At 39.6% G+C, this 20,984-nt stretch overlaps 1 protein-coding gene across 1 annotated transcript; it reads left to right on the top strand.

The window, feature by feature from the left end:
* The first annotated feature begins 6,778 nt into the window (after nt 1-6,778).
* kcna2b (potassium voltage-gated channel, shaker-related subfamily, member 2b) lies at nt 6,779-14,435 on the top strand. Its single transcript, XM_088407941.1, has 2 exons — nt 6,779-7,019; nt 9,316-14,435. Exon 2 carries the CDS (start codon nt 9,383-9,385, stop codon nt 10,880-10,882), a length of 1,500 nt encoding a protein of 499 aa, XP_088264067.1. The 5' UTR covers nt 6,779-7,019; nt 9,316-9,382; the 3' UTR covers nt 10,883-14,435.
* Nucleotides 14,436-20,984: the final 6,549 nt, after the last annotated feature.

The following is a 20,984-nucleotide window of genomic DNA, read 5'->3' as shown; positions in this document are numbered from 1 at the left end:
TGTTTATATATATATATATATATATATATATATATATATATATATATATATATATATATATATATATATATATATGAACGCAAATTCTCTGAAAAATCGGAATGACTCTATATTACGAAAACATATTGGTGAGAAGCTTAAGCCATGGTACCTGACCCTGAAAAGATATGCACAATGTAGAGAAAGTGCACAGCACGCCAAAAGGAGTGCAGTAGGAAATCACCATAGCAACAAGAGTGAGCTCTTGCTATGAGCATGTAGAAGGAGAAACCATGGAAATGCTCAATATCATTGTGACCTGTTTACAGATTCTGACAGGAAGACGGTTAACTGTTTGTTCCTTTGCTTGTGTGTTTACTTCCTGGCAGAGAATGCCCTGTGACCCCAGAAGCAGGCACGGACTTCATTTGGACAAACACAATAACGAGCCCAAATTCAGGAGCCAAAAAATATAGCTTGTTAGTTTGAATGAACATGACACATGTAGAGAATTCTTGACTTATGTGGAGAAGTTCTTACCTTCCACCACTCAGTACTTTACCAACTTTCTTTTATCTTTACCACTGCTCATTATTGCTGAATTCAATTTTAGCTGATTGTTCACGTTTTTAGATAGGAGTTAGCTGACAAGCAAGCTGTTAAATATTAAAATCAAAGTGCTATTGAAGACCCATGATCATAAAATGTTATGCTTCACTTTTGTTAATGTTAAAATGAAATTACATTATCATGGACAAAATGATTTATCTTGCCTAGCTGGTGGATCAGCACTGCTCAATTTTGACCCTAGAATTGCCCGTTATTTGTCAAATTCTTGGCTCATCCCCTGAAAAAGTATGACAATAATGATAATGCAGATCCGCATAAAACTTGACAAAACTTAATAAAAGCGTACAACATTTTAAAGAAGTCATTTTAACAGAATGTATAGTTGTTGGTTCATGTTCCAATTCATTTGATTTTAATTTGAAAAATGTACCAAAAAATGCACTCTTCCTGTCATGACATTAAAATTAAATAAGATGTAATGAGCAAAAAGCTGACCGGGTTTATTTACAGTAATTCTGATTCATTATCGTTTTCTATCACCCTAGTCATTAGTGCCCACTGTTGTGTCCAGCAGGATAGCAAACTTCAAAACAACCCATCCAAACAGGATGTCCTCTGCTGAGCACACTAGGACCTCATAGGGTGGCCCCAAAGAGTCAAAAGACAAATCCCTAAAATAAATGTCCAATACAGTGGACACAAATGCATAGGGTGTGTCTCAGGAGGATATAGTCTATTAGAGCTATGCAGGTATCAGAGCAGAGATGTATTTTTAACAGGAATGATGAAGCTGTTGCCAGTGCCTCTGCATAAATGAGAATGCTGATTGGCTGAGCCGGCATAGTATCCTGCCACATGCACGGGAGACAGGGCGGGGCTTCTCATACAGACATGTGCTTGGCAAATCTACATATTCACAATACACTGAGGGCTCATGCAGACTGTAACTAGCTGTACATAAGTGTCATGCGTATGTATTCCCAATCAAATAGAGCAAAACCAAATGGATGTTTAGCAAACAGAGTGATTTAAAAGGAAAAATTTGGATGCTTTGCCCTTCAGGATGACTCACTTCATGTGACCTTTAAATCTCTGCCTCTATCCCACCGTTTCCTTCATTTTGCATTCCCCTCACACTTTAACAGGGCCTGCTGACTCTCTCCGAAAACCACTCTGGCCCACTGATGCCTGATTGTTACCACATTGTTAGGGAAAAACAAAAAAAAGGCGGCGTCACTTTAAAGGCAAACAATCATGCCTGATTAGTGCGGCTGTCAGACCTCAGCCCGTGTGCATTAACCGTTGATTTGATTGAAGTGACCAGACAGAGAGCACTTAAGTGCCGCCCGCAGCCTAGAGAGCAAACATTTGCCGTGGGAATGATTCCTTCACTTCAGACCTAATTCAGAGTCGCATCAAGTCAGACTGCTCTTCTGTTAGCAGTGAGATGCCCATCTTACACAAACTACAAGCTCATGTGTCAAATGTTCTTCAAGGCCTCTTTTCTGACCTAAACACTATCACAAGCACAAAACCTTAGTAAATCTTTAACTCACATGAAATGATCATAATTTACTACCACATCTTATGATGTCTTATTTCCAAGCATGTGTCTAAGCTTCGGTTCATTTTTTTGGTCCACTCAGAGTTCGTCTTCGATGTGTTGCCTTGAAAATAATATTTGACCACTGCAAAAACCTGAGTGCTGGCGTCGACCACACACACACACACACACACACACACACACACACACACACACACACACACACACACACACACACACACACACTGTTGGAATTGCTATTCATCTTTTGCAAAATCAGATTCTGTGGCCTTGATAGACATTCACATTTTTCTGTCGTCTGATTGGTTCCGTTACTGTATCCCTCTGATTGGGTGCGTTAAAGTGCGCAGCAATGATTGATTTTGAGGGAAGGACAATGACGTACATGACGGAACCTTTATTATTCTCATACGTTAGCATACGTTAAAAAAAAAAATACAGACTTGAATTGCTATCTTCATTTGTGTCCAGTGAGTATTGTAATTAGGGTTAGGGTTAGGGTTAGTCACGTCTTTGACTGGAGGTACATTTAATGACAGATCCAACAAACAAAAACTTTGAATCCGACCATTCTGACCCATATTACTTTTGGTTTGTTTATTTGTTTACCTTCCAGCATGTCCAAAACATAGAGCAGCTGTTTCTAAGTTCTAAGTTTCTTTTTTTCCTTTTTGACCTCCAGAGCAGTTGAAGCATTGATCGCTCCGTCAGACTCCAGGACTAACAACCGAGAGTGAAACCACATCCAGAATCAATAAAGTACTCGACGTTGATGGTAAGGACATATCTCACCACGAGAGTAATGATGGCCATCATTCTGCTTCTTCTCAACAGGTAAATGGACTACTGTATTTCCAAGGACGGTGTCTAAATATACAGTGTTAGATCACAGAAGAAGTGAAAGGTGAACTGATTTGGGATTCTTTTGAAATAAAAAATGAACAAGTATGCAAGTGAATTGCGAGGTAACAATAAACCATCACAGGGATTGTGTGTGCATATGTTGTGGGTTGTTATTGAGCGATCACCTGCTGCAGCAGCATAGAGGTCATGCAGGACTCCTCCCCTGCAGTGTGCTGTCATAAGTTGGATCAGCGCCCTCTTCTCGCCTTTTCCACGTCTCTTATTTGCTCACCCCCTCCTCCCCCTTCTCTCCTCCAAATGTCCTCCTGTGTGCATAAGGGCCGAGATCAACTGCACAACCATGATCAAGATGATTTATTATTTATACTGTACGCTTACAAAGGGTACTGAAACGCAACCTCACATGCCCGGGGACAGCGGCATTAAATGAATGTGCAACATTAAGGGCATAAAACAGTTCAAAGACAATACTAGCTGGTCCACAAATAGCGTGAGTGACAGTCATCCATTTTGCACCGCTCCTCCTAGTCAACAAAAATATGGTGCCTGGAAATGGAAAGTGGCCCGATGGACCAAAGTTGCACAATAACAATTTTTTAAAGATTTCATCCCAAGCACACCAGATTGCAGTGTGCATTAGCGATTTTTGAGGAAAATAAATCTTTTATCCATGCCTTATATTACGGAAAATATGGTGAGTTCTATTTGAGTCAGTTTACCATACACTAGCTACACGCAATCCCAAGGTAATCGTTTATGCTAGAGCTTTAGCGCATCGTGTGGGTTGAGGTTCCACTCAGTGTGAATTTTGCAAACATCAACGGTCTCGATGTCTTTCACCGCGGCCCTCATCTTGAGTACACAGTAGATCATCTCAATGACCATCGTGGAAGGACAATGAAGTAGACATTGGTGTTAAGGCTCCATTGGCCCTCCATATAGAGATGAGCATTTCTTCATCTACATTCATGAATGACAGTGCTTTAAGAGTTTCCGGCCATCCATCAGCCCTATTATGTCAAGTGGCACCTGCTCTCCACAGACACCTTCAGTCCGAGTGCATGACTGATGACTAGGCCTGTGTTCAGTGAGCTAATGTTACATCTTCAGTGGTGCTATGTCATCATCCTAATCAGGAAGGTGACATTTTGATTGGAGTAGGATTGCGTATCATCAGGAACCTGCACTTGGACTGTAGGCAGTAATCAATGGTAAATGGGGCTTTCACTAATATATATATATATATATATATATATATATATATATATATATATATATATATATATATATATATATATATATATATATATATATATATATATATATATATATAGCCTGTATCACTGGAATGACTGTCTCTCAGAACCTACTCACGTGAGCAACACAGAAACAGAGGGTACATTTGTAAACATTTTATTTTCATTCCCAGACCACCAGAGGGCGGTGCTTGAAGTGTAGAATGACAACAATCAGCAAACTTACAAAGAAGTACAACTGTATACAACATCTCAGCAGAACAAAACACCATATGATAAAAACAACAAAAACCAGGATCGGAAGAAGAGGACTGCAACCAGCGTGCCATTTTGAAAAGAAAACAAATTGACGAATAAAACCCCTCAAATTTAAATTGATCCTCAAATCTAACTTAAAAGTTGGTGTTAAAAGAGTATTTGTGTAGTTTTTGTTTGGTAAATCAAAAAACTCAATGACACGTACTTATTGAGTGCAGAATCCAGAGGCTAGACTATGAATCGTGCTCAATGCAATTTGTCGAGTTGCTGACAACACGGTGATTATTTACAGACCTCCTCACTGTATCACAGCCCACTAATTACTGGGCAGACCTATTACGCACATGCAGGGACACACACGAGACTAATGAAATCGCAAAGTACAATTGCTGGAATTCATGTGCATGTGCAGCGATTACATCTTTCCTCCTCTGCTTGGAATTGGGACAAGTGGAAACCTTGATACACTACCAGTCAAAGTTCCATTGAATGAGAAAGTACAGTGTATTCCAATGTTAGACTGGTAGCAAGCTTAAATTATTCAATTTATCAGCTGGTCTCCCAAATAGTCACCCTATTTATGAAGTTTTTCAAACTAAGATTTCCTTGTGCCACTTTTTTTCATGTCATAAGGTTTTCATTTGCACTTGTTCTCATCAATCCTGTCCCAGTCTTTCGTGTTTTGTCCATGTGTTCCTGGTTGTCTTGTTAGCTTGGTTACATTTTACCAGGATTTCTTCCATTCGTTATTGTTGATGTTGATATCTGTGTATTTGTCAGTCCATCTGTTAGGCTTTCATGTAATGGGTTTATTCCCAGAGTTTCTTTAGAAGGTTTCACCTTGCTTATTATAAAATTTGTTGATTTATAAATCTGGTAATTCCATGTATCTTGTTTCCCCTTTTGAGCTTGTATTACTCCTGCATTGTTGCACTATGGCAGGGATGGCCAAGTTCGGTCCTCAAGAGCCACAATCCAGCCTGTTTTCAATGTATCTCTTCAACCGACACATGAGCGTCGTTATTAGGATTCTGCAAAGCATGCTGATGAGCTAATCATTTGAATCAGGTAGGTGTGTTAGTTGAAGGGACACAATGAAAACAGGCTGGTTTGTGGCTCTTGAGGACCGAATTTGGCCATCCCTGCCATAGTGCAAGGAGTAATACAAGCTCAAAAAGGAAACAAGATACATGGAATTACCAGATTTATAAATCAACAAATTTTATAATAAGCTTTTGCATCACAAAGAACACAATAACAAAATTCATAAAATGTGCTCCACTCTGCCTTGTTCAAATGACATGTCCCATATGAAATAGATTTATTTATGTGGTATTAGTTCAAACGGACTGTTTTTTGCTGTGATTTAGATCAGCGGTTCTCAAATGGGGATATGTGCACACCTGAGGGTGCATGAGATTTTAATAAGGTTTCTTGGGGCATCAACAAATCTAATTACATGTTTTTTAATGCTTTAACACTACATATTTGTGAAGGAAATTGACATATTGATATATTCTAATTCTACAACTAACTCAATTTAAAACTATATATTATATGAGAATGTAGTGCAAAAATTGGCAAAGTTACAGCAATTTGAATTTTTGCCCAGGTGAATTTCCTAGTTTTGAGAAAAACACGCTTCAAGTTTTTTTAATGGTGTACATATTCTACTAATCTCTTGCCTTCATACACTTTGATTACAATTTAAACGTTTTGGATGCTGTCGAGACCTGGCTTAAGGAAGTTGCTTTTGTTGAAATCCCAAATTTGTCCCATATTTGTCAAAAATTTATATTTTCTTCAATAACTCAAAACTAATCTCCCCGACATCACCCTTGTTTTGGGAAAGCACATCACATTTCCTTTCAAATTAAGAGCAAATGAACTACAACATAACCTGTTTTGCAGTAGCTGCAAAATGTCGAATGTCTTTATTGTGTTAAATTCTATACGAATGTGCACTGTCATTAGTGATGCAGTTTTGCAACTGATGAAATAGAAAGAAATAAAATAGATGAAATTACATGATCTATCATCTGGAGTTGCTAAAAGGTTGAGAACCACTGATTTTGATTACAAATTGGAGGTAATGTCGCCTTCACAAAATTGAATACGCAGTACAATATAAATTGCTCTTCATACAGCACATATATGCCCAGAATAAAACCAGCAGAGGTGGTTTTTGGCTCATGAACATATTTCCACTGCATTTAGCGACGCTTCCCCTTTAACGTGGAACACTTGAGTGTCGGGAAGGGGGGGCAGCAGTGTGGGGCGAGGCGCGCCATGCAGGAGCTGTTAGTATGCGCCGCGATGCCCAACTGCAGCCCACGCATCTCCACGGCGGTGGATGCAAGTGACTCGGCTCGAACGAGCACCTCCAGACTGCCGTGACGAGATGGTCCAACCGCTGGAAGCGCGTGTCAAAGAAGCCAATAATGAGAGCTGACTATACTCAGCAGCGTCACTTAAAGGGGAGCCTAACTGGATACAGTCTCGTGCATCTGCGCATCAAGAGAATCACGGTGAATTCCTGCATGCAGTTAGCTGAAACGATAACAGCTCGGCTCTGCTTTGCTTAGTGCATGGACATGACTGTGGTTGGATCAAACGGAGAATGGCTGAAAGTATGCTTGGCACCTGTCACTCCCAACTAACTCTGCCTTGCGCGTGCCAGAAAATAAAAGGAAAAAAAATCAGCAGCATTGACAATCGCAGTGGCGTTTAGTGTTGACCAGTGCATGAACTTGGCTGCTTGCTTAACCCTCAGAAAAAACTGTAAAATTGCAATACTAAATTATATGCTCCGTATGTGTACTCATATGGTTATTCCCCTTTTGGGGGAAAACAAAAAAAAAAAATGCTGTCCTGTGATATCAACAACGTTCAGTCCCAAAAAGAAATGTGTAGGATGGTATTTTGGAGGATGCTTTTGATTACATTCCCAAGTATACATAATGACATCAGCATCCTCACAAGCCTCCCTTGCTTAAGTCTGCGGACATGAGGCTCCAAGAGTTCTGTCGCGGCGTCCTTCGCCATAGAGAATAATCAAGTCCACAGTGCGACTTTGCCTGAATTTTAATGTCACCAGCTATTCTCCAACCTGTAGCCCGTAGCGGCATCTCGGCATGCACCCGCGACGTGAGCTGCGCTTCCTCACCGCCATCCTTCGTCCCCTCGCCCATTTGTGCTGTCTTGCTGCAAAAAGGAAGCTTTGGGTGATGTATGGATGGAAGGATAGGGAAGGAGCTGGCTGAACGGAGGGGTGACTTTGGACTCTTCTGTGCATCAGCACTGTGCAGGGTAACAACTGTGAGCCAATCTTACAAAAAAAAATGGACTTTTTGAGCAACAAATTTTTTGCAAATGTAAAGTCTTGAAGGGATGCTTAAATATACTGGAGAGAGATTTGTCTGAAAATTATTCACACAAATACATTTGTGATTTTCATGTGTTTGACATGCCCAGATATATCGGCAATTTTCATGTGTGCGTTAATTTTGTTTATGCATTTATCAAGACTTTCCGGTTGCAAATTTTCAGTTCTGCTTGTGAGTTGTAAATGTGCATTAGTGGATCAGAGGGTGTGCGTGTTTAATTTTGAGACAATCATGCTGTTGCATAATATTCGCACACACACTTCCTCAGATGTGTATGTGCCTAAAGGCCTCTGTCCACCAGGTGGCAGTGTTGCTGTTTCCATTGAACGGAAACACGATACAAATCCTATTTCTTGCTCGAACTAAAAAAAACAAAAAGGAAAACTGTCATTTTTGACCTTCTATTATGTGTTTATTTAACACAAGTTAAGAAATAAAATGCAACGCAAATCTGCTTCCCTCAAGCTTGACAAAAAGATGTTTTTCTGCGACTGTTAATTTTTCTTCTTCTACACAGCGGAAGCTCGCCGGGCAAAACAGCGTGAACATATATGAAACTAATATGAAAACAATATTGAAGGAAACAAATTAGAGTGGCATATTCTTTCCAGACTTGACTTGATGGAGACCCGTTTTCAATTTCCAACTTTAATTAAATCAGAAACTATGGCTTTTTCAAGTTCAAGGATGAGAGCAACACTGCCTCCTAGTGGACGGAGAAAGAATGGATCTTTAGACACACGGGAATATCCGAGGACCTTTTTGTGTGAATATCGTGCAACAGCATTACGTTTATCTCCAAAATTAAAGCGCAGGCCCATTGATCCAAGGGTGCACAATTTGGTTCAAGTCATGATAAATGCATAATCAACATCAAAAAAATCGTGGACAGACAATTTGAAATCACGAGTATTTTTGAGGATCTGAATAACATGAAAATTGTGAGAATGTATGTGGGTCTGAAAAATAGTTGAACATCGCAATTGCATTTGAAGTTGTCAATAATGTGAAAATAGCAAATATATGCATGTGAATAATTTCGTGAAAAATCACTCCCCATAAAAAACTGACTCTCATACCACACAAGCAGAGAGGGAAAAATAATCTGCGAGATTGTATGGAGCACTCATCACATAATCAGATCTCTTGGTTGTAATTGCACCCTGCGAGAGCTGATACAGTCTTAGTGGATGGCATATTGATCCAACTGCACACTCATACGAGAGCGAAGTCATAACCCAATACCAAGAGACAAAATGGAGCCTACGTGCTCAAATGGTCGGGCCCCTCCTCGCTTCCGTCTTTCAAATGCCCCGCAGACTTGCTGGCCTGCAGGAATGTTGGGCTAATGCAGTCTTTCCTTGGTGTTACTGTCAATATTGGCCGTGACGAGGAAACCAAATTGAACTAAGCCTTGTCCTTGTTTTACCCTTTCCAGGCATCCCCCTAGTGGCCCAAGGTGGCCCCGCCCCGTTTGAAAGCTGCAGGTTCCGTCGCCCTCCAGCATGACGGTTGCGACCAGCGACCCCGCGGACGAGGCGGCCGCGCATCCCGGACAGCCCCACGACCAGTACGACCCGGAGCCCGATCATGAGTGCTGCGAGAGGGTCGTCATCAACATCTCGGGCTTGCGCTTTGAGACTCAGCTCAAGACTCTATCCCAGTTCCCAGAGACGCTTCTGGGCGATCCCAAGAAACGGATGAGGTACTTTGATCCTCTTCGGAACGAGTACTTCTTTGACCGCAATCGGCCGAGTTTCGATGCCATTCTCTACTATTACCAATCTGGAGGGAGACTGCGCCGGCCCGTCAATGTCACGCTTGATATTTTTTCCGAAGAGATTCGCTTCTACGAACTGGGTGAGGAGGCGATGGAAATCTTCCGGGAGGATGAAGGTTTCATCAAGGAAGAGGAGCGCCCGTTGCCTGACAATGAGTTTCAGAGACAGGTGTGGCTGCTCTTCGAGTACCCTGAGAGCTCAGGTCCAGCTCGCATCATTGCCATCATCTCCGTCATGGTTATTCTCATCTCCATTGTTAGCTTCTGTCTCGAAACACTGCCGATATTCCGAAATGAAGACGAGGAGTACAATTATCCCTTCCAAACCAACTCCAACATCACCGCAACCTATGAGACCTCGTCATATTTTACCGATCCTTTCTTCATTGTGGAGACTCTTTGTATCATATGGTTCTCATTTGAGTTCCTCGTCAGGTTCTTTGCTTGTCCCAGCAAAGCTGGATTTTTTGGCAACATCATGAACATCATTGACATTGTGGCAATTATTCCTTACTTCATCACCCTTGGCACAGAACTAGCGGAGAGGCCCGAGGACAGAGAGGCGGGACAACAAGCCATGTCCTTGGCTATTCTCCGTGTTATTCGCTTGGTTCGAGTGTTTCGCATTTTCAAACTCTCCCGCCATTCCAAGGGGCTTCAGATTCTGGGGCAGACTCTGAAGGCCAGCATGCGTGAGCTGGGCCTTCTCATCTTCTTTCTCTTCATTGGCGTCATCCTCTTCTCCAGTGCCGTTTACTTTGCTGAAGCAGATGAGCCCCAATCCCAGTTCAGCAGCATCCCAGAGGCCTTTTGGTGGGCGGTGGTTTCCATGACGACCGTGGGCTACGGAGACATGGTCCCCACAACCATCGGGGGGAAGATAGTGGGGTCTCTTTGCGCCATCGCCGGCGTTTTGACCATCGCGCTGCCAGTGCCGGTCATCGTGTCCAACTTCAACTACTTCTACCACCGAGAGACGGAGGGTGAAGAACAGGCTCAGTATCTAAATATTCCGAGTGTGCCTAAAGCCAGCTCAGTAGAGGACCTGAAGAAGAGCGGTCGCAGCGGCAGTGGGTCGACGCTCAGTAAGTCTGACTATGTGGAGATTCAGGAGGCTGTCAACCACAGTGCTGAGGATTTTAGACCGGAGGGTATGAAAACGGGGAACTGCACTCTGGCCAACACCAACTATGTCAACATCACCAAGATGCGCACGGATGTATAATGTGAGCCACTAATGAGAATTCGCTTCATGCGGAATCCGCAGAGACCGTAAAGGGATGAAGAAAGCATGGCCCTCGATGAGCAGTATTGGGGGAAGGGAGCGGGGGTCCGGAGCAGGCGAGAGAACGCAACGAGGGAAAACCTCATGCTCGGCCACATCCAAGAGACGTGGAGCACATCATTGAACTGCGACCAGTTTTACTGGGACATCATCGGCTTCTGCATGGAGATAGTCTTACTTTCCTGACAGTAGTTGCCCAGCTGGCAAAAGTAGCCAAATAGTAGCCTATGAAGTAATACTCGTTTTAAACCATCTAACGGGACCACCTGTTTGAAGAAGACAGTGCACAATAAGATCAGTGTAAAGTTTATTTCAATATATATATATAAATGTAAAAAAGAGATTACTTGAGATTAAATCAGGCCTTACTGTGAGTGAAATTGCTTGTTCCGACTGCCCAGAGTCCAGCCATGCTCTCAAGGGAGACTTAGAGGGAGCACCAGAGAAAAGCAGTCTTGCTGGTACCCAATTACTTGACGGTCATTAAAATTCTCCGTCTTAAGAGACATAGACTCCGTAAGTGCACTAGCTCTCCTTCTCGGTCCATCACTAGATACCGTCTAGATCAGTGGCCACTGTAGAGACCAACTCAATGGACCACAGGGAAGTGCTGTATCTGTGAACCATAACAATGCATTACTTTCTCTCCTCTTCCTCAATGATGCATTTGTAGGTATGCACTACCAAGCCCGATTTGTAATTTCTTCAATGCAAACATCTCTTAAAAGAGTGAATGTCTCATACATTTATCACACTTTGTCAGTTGATATTTTACTGTTCGCCTGATTGTACTGGATGATATGAAAAATACGGGATACAAAAGTATCTAAACTGCATTCTACATTAGTGCCTATTTGCTTTTTGGTGTTTTGTTGGTTCATACGTCTTTCCAGCGATAAGTGTCTCTTTAACTGCCACCAAGACCAATTGTAACCTGCATAGTTTGACACCACTGCCCAACAAAAACAAAGCTGTCCTTAACTTCATAGCATTCCATCTTTGTTGAAATGGACACAGTGTGGAAAATGTGGTGATATTTTCCTCATTTCTTTTTATGAACACTTGCGACAGCAAAGTTATCTGCCTAAATGTACAGCTAAGTAAGACATTTATTGTATAACCCTTCAGGCCCCAAAAAGCATGATTAACAGTAGAACATACTGTAAATTAGCAAGCTTTGATGTAGTGCAATTATGCTTTTAGCATTTAATACCAAAACACAAAATGTTTTATTTCAATTACTCGAGCTGTTGTATGCTGTTAAATATCATGAGCCCATAAACTGTACATATATAAAGCTCTGGAAAAAAATTAGAGACCGATTCAAAGATCTAATATATATTATATATATTAGATATGTTTGAAGAAAATGAATATTTTCTGCTTGATGAAATGACTAAGTACATTCCCAAATTATATTCAAAATCTGTTAAATATTTGCAGAAATTGTCAAAATATATAAAAGGTCCCGTGTCTTTTTGGTCTCTTAGTTTTTTTCCTGATCTCATGCAGTATGTACTCTATATATATTAGGGATGTTCTGAATCACTTTTATCTATTTATTCATTTATATATTTATGATAATCTGATGATACGGAGGCCCCACTTCTCAGATTTCACTTTTCACTTGGGGGGGGTCAGTAAACATTTTCTTTATCTATACCTGAGCATTTTTACAGTGAACAAGATGATTGCATGGCGACATGTAAGATGTGAAGATAAAAATTTACGTTGCACTCACTATGTTTTCAATGATTAAAGCAATAAAAGTCAATTACGATAGTTGGGTTTTGCTATTTTGATTCATGTAAAGATAAAAGCAAAGATATCTTCAGTGTTCAAGTTGTTGCTGCTTTGAGATGTAGTTTTCGCCCCAAATTTTAGCTCAACAATGATGCATTTCTAATCTAATCTAAAAATCTAAAAGAGTTTTGCTGCTTGAAACCCTAGATGATGGGGCAAAAATGTTCATGAGGCCTTCATTTTTTTCCCCCATCGCTTGCAATCATAATAAAATCAAAGTTTCTCCAGTACAGACCCGATCTTTTCCAATCAGCTGAAAACAACGTGATCAGGTCCGATTTCTTACCATATGTTTGGGACATCCCTAATATTTATGGATCAACAGGAAACCAAAGACTAAAATGCTGCCGATTGGATCGGCATCTGGTTGTACATTAGGTGTTGGCTGGACATTTCTAACGTATGTTTCAATGTTCAATGTTTGTACCTGTGCACTTTGACCAATCATTCCAGTGAGCTCCTGCAGACCTAGCTTACATTTTTCATCAGCCTTTATCAAATCTATGCTATCCTGCTTTTGTAGTGCTGCATGTCTTTGGAAGTAATCACTGTAGCATGCATCAATATGAATAATACTAGCAAATGGACTCAAATGTTCTCCAGTGTATTTATAGGCACTGACATAATATGCAGAATGTGGAAGACACGGTTGTTTTGTTACAGGATTGAACTGTGGGAGCCTCTTTGCATATGAGCTTCAAGCCATGTGAAAATGCTCGTTTTGCCAATCCGAGAAGACAAAAAATGACAGGAAAGAGAATTGCTAATGTCATTGTTTTTCTTCAGTCGAGTCAGTGTGTGTCTCAATCAAAGAGCGTCCGCATGTGTAATGGAGGGCCAAATATCGTGCAGCTTGCACGGAGCAGCGCAAAACACCTGATTCCCCTACCCTGCCAATTGGAATTCACCGCAGCACACTGTTGACCGCTTGAATGTCAATGTTCAGTACATGCATACAGAGCACAATAAAGGGGGGGAAACAACAGCTTGCTCACTGGTGATCAGGTGAGGACTTGATTTTTTTTCGCAAGCTGCGGGATGCTAAAAACAAAATTGGGCTATCGGAAGTATTCACGTCACAGGCTGCGAGCAAAAACCTGTATGGAGGATTACGAATTCTGAAATATGAATTGCATCTTTACGAATATGCAGGATAGAGAGTCTGCACAAGCTGATAGTGTACGTTTGCTTTCATCTGCTGTGGACTCAAATTAAATCGCAGTCGCCGCTCAAGTACCCAATCGCTGCTTTCAACGATGTCAAACTGCCCCACGCTTTGGATTTACATTGATATCTGCCATGTAAACATGCTTGAATAGCAGGGAATATATGTGTTCATTGACAATTTATCCAAAATAGAACATGCAGTCAACGTTTTTCTGTAAATAAATGAATTATGAAGTATAACTTCAAAGAGAACATATTTGTCAGGCGCTGCATTATTTTGCACAATTTGTTCTTGTTAGCGTTCCAGTGTTTGCACACGTGTGTGTGTGTTCATGTGTGTGTTTGCAGGTTCTTCATTAGCTCCAAATTAACATTCGTCATGCCCTTCAAAAGGACCTTCCATGAATAATTACAATTGCTTCGTATAGAACTTCTAGAGACTATTCAGTCATTTAAAATGAAATGGACATTTTAAATGTAATATGAATTATAATGGTCATGATGATAAAACAATAACAAAATATCCCCAACTTTGTGTGTCTTTTTTTCTGATGTTTTACAACCTAGAGCAGGGGTCAGCAAACTTCAATACTCAAAGAGATGTTTTGACTGTCTCGTATATGGAAAAAAAAAAAAAAAAACGGGTCACAAAACATTTTGGACATCTCAAGCGAGACTAACATTGCATATAAAACTTATAAATTACATCCAAATTTAAATTATCCACCTGCAGCCACCCAAAAAATGCAAACCAAAAAGTCCACCTGCTTTGTCATCGTTAAGACTATTTTAAAATATTTACAGTACCAGCTGAAAGTAGAAGAAAGTATGCAAAGCTTAGCTACTTTGAAGGTATTTTTGATTTTAATAACATTATTAACTACCGTATTTTCCGCTTTATAAGGCGTACCTAAAAGTCCTAAATTTTTTTTAGAAACATTTTTTAAATCAACAAAACAATATAGGTTATGGTTTTTGGTTGTAATTTGATTTAAAAATCTAAGTTTAATATTGAATTGAATATGAACATGATTATATTCTTTTAAACTCTTGATTTTATTTTATCTTTTCCCATTCTTCATATAGTCCTAAAATAAAATAACTGTATTATATTTTTAGGAGTGAACGGATTTATTGAAAGTGCGCCTTATAATCCGGTGCGCTTTATCGTGCGGAAAATACAGTATAGCAAATGGTTCATGTCTTGCTGCAGAGAAGTAATTTACATCAAGGAAAAGTATAAAAAGTTTCTAAGCCTTTGTCAATTTTTGTGACTTTTGCTCCTGAGCCTCTTGGCACATCAATGGTGATTCTGTTTTCAACATAGGTCATGTAACAGCAGGCATTCTGTTTTATCCAGAAACCTTCATGGTTTACATTCTGAGGTCAAATCTAGCTCAAGTCAGCTTCTATAAACCCTTTCTTTTAATGTTAAAATTCAGAGCATCTTATGAAACAAATTGCTGTAATTCAAATTTGGACGTAGCCATTTTCCAAACATCACATAGAGCCACAGCAGAAGGATGAAAGAGCCGCTTGTGGCTTGCAGACCCCTGAACTAGTGTGTGTAGCCAAATTGATGTCTTTGTGCTATCAGGAAGCAAATTGCTCCTATTGTTTGATTTTTGAATAGCAAACAACTTATCCCAGCGTGGATTCGTTATGCCTGTAAGAGCCTCTACGTGGAAGACGGTTGCAGTCCAGTATTGATGAAAGCACCGCTGCCCATTAGAAGAGCAGCGTTTTAGTCAAGAGAAGACCTTCACCTTGGCTTTGTCATGCACTTTTCTTAAGTGACTTTTTATGTTGCTTGTCTGTGATTTACAACGAAAGCAAAGTGCTCTATTTATAAAACCAGTACAGGGAAAGTGAGTTTGGCACAGTGCAAAGACAAACGCTCACGTATCCTGCTTCTCCAGAAAGTGGGACAAATAGAAGCGAGCTCCAAACCCGTGTTATCCACTGATCTAATTTCCTGTAGTAGCAGAACATGTGCTTGTGTCTTGTTGTCAATGCTTTTGTCATTTCAGCCTGCTTCCGCTCTGTCCGACCTCCTCACATTTCACTAAGCGCACGTTTCCTCTCATGTTTCTTTCATTCTGGCAGCTTCCTAAACAGAAGCAATGACGCATGTCTACACACATTGTACACATTATCCCCAGTGATTCGCACTCTGTCCAGCTGGCTTCCAAGAATTTGGCTAAGGATAGCAGTCACTGCAGTACCTGGATGTTGACCAAATTTGTGTCCAATTGTCCTTGAGCAAGACAGTTCACAGTTAGTGGAATGATGGTAATTACGAATATTAATACCCTCTTAATTTGAAGCTTTTGAATGCCACCAAAGAAACCACATGCTTCTTTTCAAATTAAGAGCAAATAAATTAGAACATGAGAGATGGATACCGATTGATAAATCATTGCATGCCTTTATATTTGTGTTTTTTACAGATACACATAGAACTATGTTTTAAGTCTTTTTTTCCATCAAAATAAGCCTTGTGCTGGTTAGGGGATACTTGCTTGAAAAAATAATTAATGGGGGCAAATTATAGAAAAAAAAAGTTTTGAGAACCAGTGTTATTGGGCGTTGCCCCCCTATCCACCATATTGGCTTGAATAACAAAAAAAATTATAAAGGTACAATGTATGTATATTTTAAGTGATATGTTGTAAATGCAGAGTAACTTGCTCTGCATGAAGTTTACCAAAATATAGGGATACAATGTTTAAAGAGAGAGCATTTAGCTGTAAGTTGATTAATGTTCCAATTCATTTGCTCTTAATTAGGATAGATAGATAGATAGATAGATAGATAGATAGATAGATAGATAGATAGATAGATAGATAGATAGATAGATAGATAGATAGATAGATAGATAGGTGTGTGTGCGTGTGTGTGTGTGTGTGTGTGTGTGTATTACATGTTATTTAAATATGTGAAAACAGACCTACATCCCCACCTTTTCATGGCCACGAGTATGCTGGGGGTTGTGTGCAGCATGATGCAGTCCCCAGTGGGGGCCAGTGAATTTTTCACATGTTGGCAACATTAGATCAGTGCAGTAAATGTTGATTTATAACCTCATACACGGGCCTTTTAATGACATGTCAACATTAACCTTCTTTATAGTGGAGCTGCTTTCACGAGGGAAACCTGGACCATTTGTGATGGTTCACATGGGGCAGAGCGATGGAGGGGGGGCGGGGGGGCGTCATCGTTCCTGGCAACAGTGGAAGCCCCTTTGCAGTTGTCTTCTATTTATAGCACACAGTGCTAATTCCCTCTCTGTTGACAGGGAATGCCTGCTCCTTGCTTGAAATAGATTCAAGACCTCGCTGTACTCCATGTTCAAGTTGGTTGACATTTGAATATGTATTCTTGAAAATAATTCAGGCAGAAAAGAGGCTGTGGGGAAAAACAATGCAGTGACGGAGGGGATATAAGAAAAGAAAAACATTTCAAGGGGGTTCGAACTTGAGCGTTTTTTTTTTTTTTTTTTTTTTTTGCAATAAGCCCAATTGATGTGTGGCTTTGACCTACATTCTTCCCACTGCTTCCCATCATCCAGATTTATTTTCAGCTCAGCACACGAGAGCATATGACTTTACACAGGCGTTTTCCCCCCGATATATATACATATATACAGTACAGTATTTTGTGTCGACTCAGCATATACATTTGAGATTATTCATTTTAAACCTTTAAAATAAACAAAAGTCTTAACCTTTTCACTTTGGTTAGTTAAAAGCTGCTAGTGTAATATTTAAATTGAATTAATCTCAACAAACATGAATATGATGTTCAATAGAATTACTATTTAGTGTGATTGTTACAATAACAGCAATTACAACATCATGACATTATTATGTCCATGGGGCAAGTAATAATATATATATATATATATATATATATATATATATATATATATATATATATATATATATATATATATATATATATATCTGTGTATATGTCCCATGGCATAGTAAGGTAATAGTGTGATCTTACGTGTTGAAATTGTTGTTGTTGTCACAGGTTAACAATTACAGTACACAGGAATTCTGCTTTATACTCAAATTCATGTTTGCTGAGACAAACTGAAATGTAATTATAACAACACTTTGTTTGTCCCAGTGTGTCTTGCGATTGGCTTGCAACCAGTCCAGGCTGTCCCACGCCTATTGATCGGAGACAATGATAGGCACCAGCAAGCCAGCAACCCTAGAGAGGATAAGCAGCTGAAGACAATGGAGGGATGGATGGATGATGATGATTTACTTATATTAAAGAGTAATTATTATTATTATTATTATTATTATTATTATTATCATTATTATTATTATTATTATTATTATTATTATTCGCATTTCATATCATGGGTTATGAAGCCAACAAGGAAATATATCACACGCAAAAATTATTTTTGCACGTAATCTTTTTTGCCCCCTAGTGGCCACAATGAAGTATAAGGCATTTCAAGTTATTTCTAGTGCGTGCTCTAAGGTTTTACTTAATTCATGTTTCTACAGTATATCGGCCAATTCTACCAAAAATGAAGGATTTATACCTCTTCCATAACCACGACAAAAAAACCTCACAAATAATTTGTACTCCTGCCTCTTCTCTTTGGTGGCATCTCATGAAATATAAATGTGTTTTTCACGTTGAGCATATCGAGCTGCACGAGAGAGCGCATTTCGCGCCATGTATTCCAGCACTCTTTACAGTGAGGAACCGACAGACAGACATAAATGCAGCACTTGTTCTCTTCCACCTGACTTGGCCTCCTCCCACACACCGCTCACAAACATGATATAGAGCGCTTTAAATATCTGAGCTGCATGAATAATTCATGAGCACTAAAATCATCTTGCATGATCCCCCTCAGGTCTTTCATTCTTAAGCTCCTCCACGCTGTCTGCAGGTGCCTTTTATGTGTTTACATTGTGCCCGCGTCGGCCTTTTCCGCAATTCTTTTTAATACCTCTTAGAGTATTGATCAAGTAAGCATCACATAATGGAGCGGTGATTGCATAGCATTAGCAGTCAACAGTTTACTGTTTAGAATTGAATCCCAAACTCAAATGCTCATTGACTCACGCTCCATTAGCGTCCTCCTTCCCAAAAAGCACTGCCAAGTAGGAATAGAACTCATGCTTTGCTTTACTCCCTTGCATCTGGATTTTGGCCTCTTTTACTGCCACTTCTCCTTGTTGGCTGGGAAAGGGGGGCTATGTGGTGCTGATGAACAAACTGTGGCTGGTGCTGTGAAAAACAAGTGGAAACGCTTCACTTTATCAATTAATCCCAGAGATATTTTTTATATACAGTATTTTTTAAATACACTAGACATTAAATCTCAGGTACTTTTTTGTTTCAAACCTTTTGGCTAAGAATGGCTGGTACTAAATGCATTTACTACTAAATTAAGTTCAGGTAATCAAGAACTAAAGTTACCAATCACTTCATACTTTAATCATTTATTTTAGGTACTTTAGTATTTAGGTACTCATTTGATTAATCAGTTTAGGTACAGAAGTAATAGTTTTCCTTTGTGCTTGATTAGTACTTAATTACCTAGCACAATTGATCACTTTAGTGCTGTAGTACCGAAAGTGATCATTTACTTTATTACTTAAGCATCGAATGGAATAAATTACTTTAGCACGTTTAGTACCTAAAGTAATCTATCACTTTAGCACGTTTTATACACTAAAGTAATCAGTTACTTAGTTCTTAAGTACCGCAAGTAATGAATTGTTTTAATACTTAAAAGAAAAAAAATGGACTTCTAAAATTAAAAAAAAAAAAAAAAAAACGTCTTCGGGATTGAATGAGTTAATGAGCTAAACTATCCCCGCAAGTGCAGCTTCCCAAATGGTTAGATACGTAATAACAGCATCTCAGCTCAACCAAGCAGTTAAGTCATAAAATGAAATATAATATTGTAGAATAATGCGCATTATTTCCAGCCTGCGAAAAGCCATGATTGTAAAGTTGTGTGACAATATTTTTATAACGCATTTTATTTAGCATTAAAGTACCCCTTGTCATCAAACGACCTACGAACTACGTAAACAATCGTCCATTCGTATTTTTTTATTTTCTACACCATCTGTAACAGTCATCCATTTTTGTTGTTGTCGTTTTGTATTGTTTTTTCTGTTCATTTCCCTGTGCCACATGTAACAGCTGGCCTGCTTACCTCGCACCGCCAGTTTGGGTGTGAAGCTGTTGCAGGTCAGCTATGTCAAGCTCCTAAAATTGAGGTCAAGATTTGCAAATGCATGTTAAAGGTCACTGGGAACCAAAGAAGGGGATCTAAAACAGGCATTTTATGAGCTTGTGTTCCATTTAAAAAGGCTACGACAGACAAAAAGACAGTATTTCCAAACAAGCTTTGCATACTGGCAGATTTTTTTAAATCTTGTCACATTGCTATATTCAAGGAACCATATTTATGTAGAAATGGCAAACCCCAAAATCCGGGGTGGCCAGAATTGTGGCCAGCACGTAGCTCCGCCCCTGAGTGAAGCTCCAATAAGCGCCAGCAGAGAGCAGCATCTCCTCACTCGATGTGTCGTTCACGGGGTGTTGGCATTCCAATTAGTGGTTTTCCTGGTTTGACGCAAGCCAGAAATGGCTTGACGTCACGTAAAATGACAATCAACAATGAAGTGAAGGAATCTTACATTACAGATCTGTCATCTCACAAGAGAAAGAGCATTTGTCATTTTGTATCCGCTTTATTTATTTATTTTCTGCTTTAACGGAGACACTTGTTGTTCAGGAAATCTTTTGTGAAGAGCACTGTGTAGAATTTCCCAAACATAATTCTTCCATATGAGTTGTTTGTATTTTGTGTGTTTTGATGAGCGCTGGAAATAAAATGTATCAGAGAGTTTAAGTGTACACTGTCAGAAAAAAATGACTTAAATTTGTACCTTCAACACTCCTGTCATGTTGTACCTCAAACTGACCCATTAGAACGTTAGAGTAAATGTTGAATTTACTCGCATCCAATCAAAATGGCATTTGTATGCATTTTCTTTAAGTTTTGCAACTTTTT

Source organism: Hippichthys cyanospilos, chromosome 2 (genome assembly GCF_059441005.1).
Source record: "Hippichthys cyanospilos isolate Australia breed blue-spotted pipefish chromosome 2, RoL_Hcya_1.0, whole genome shotgun sequence".
Lineage (NCBI taxonomy): Eukaryota > Metazoa > Chordata > Actinopteri > Syngnathiformes > Syngnathidae > Hippichthys > Hippichthys cyanospilos.
Note: the sequence above shows the minus strand (reverse complement) of the source record. Positions and strands in the feature narration are given on the sequence as shown.

What these genes read in the sequence shown, in the direction of transcription:
- kcna2b (XM_088407941.1), top strand. Translation starts at nt 9,383, where the DNA reads ATGACGGTTGCGACCAGCGACCCCGCGGACGAGGCGGCCGCGCATCCC.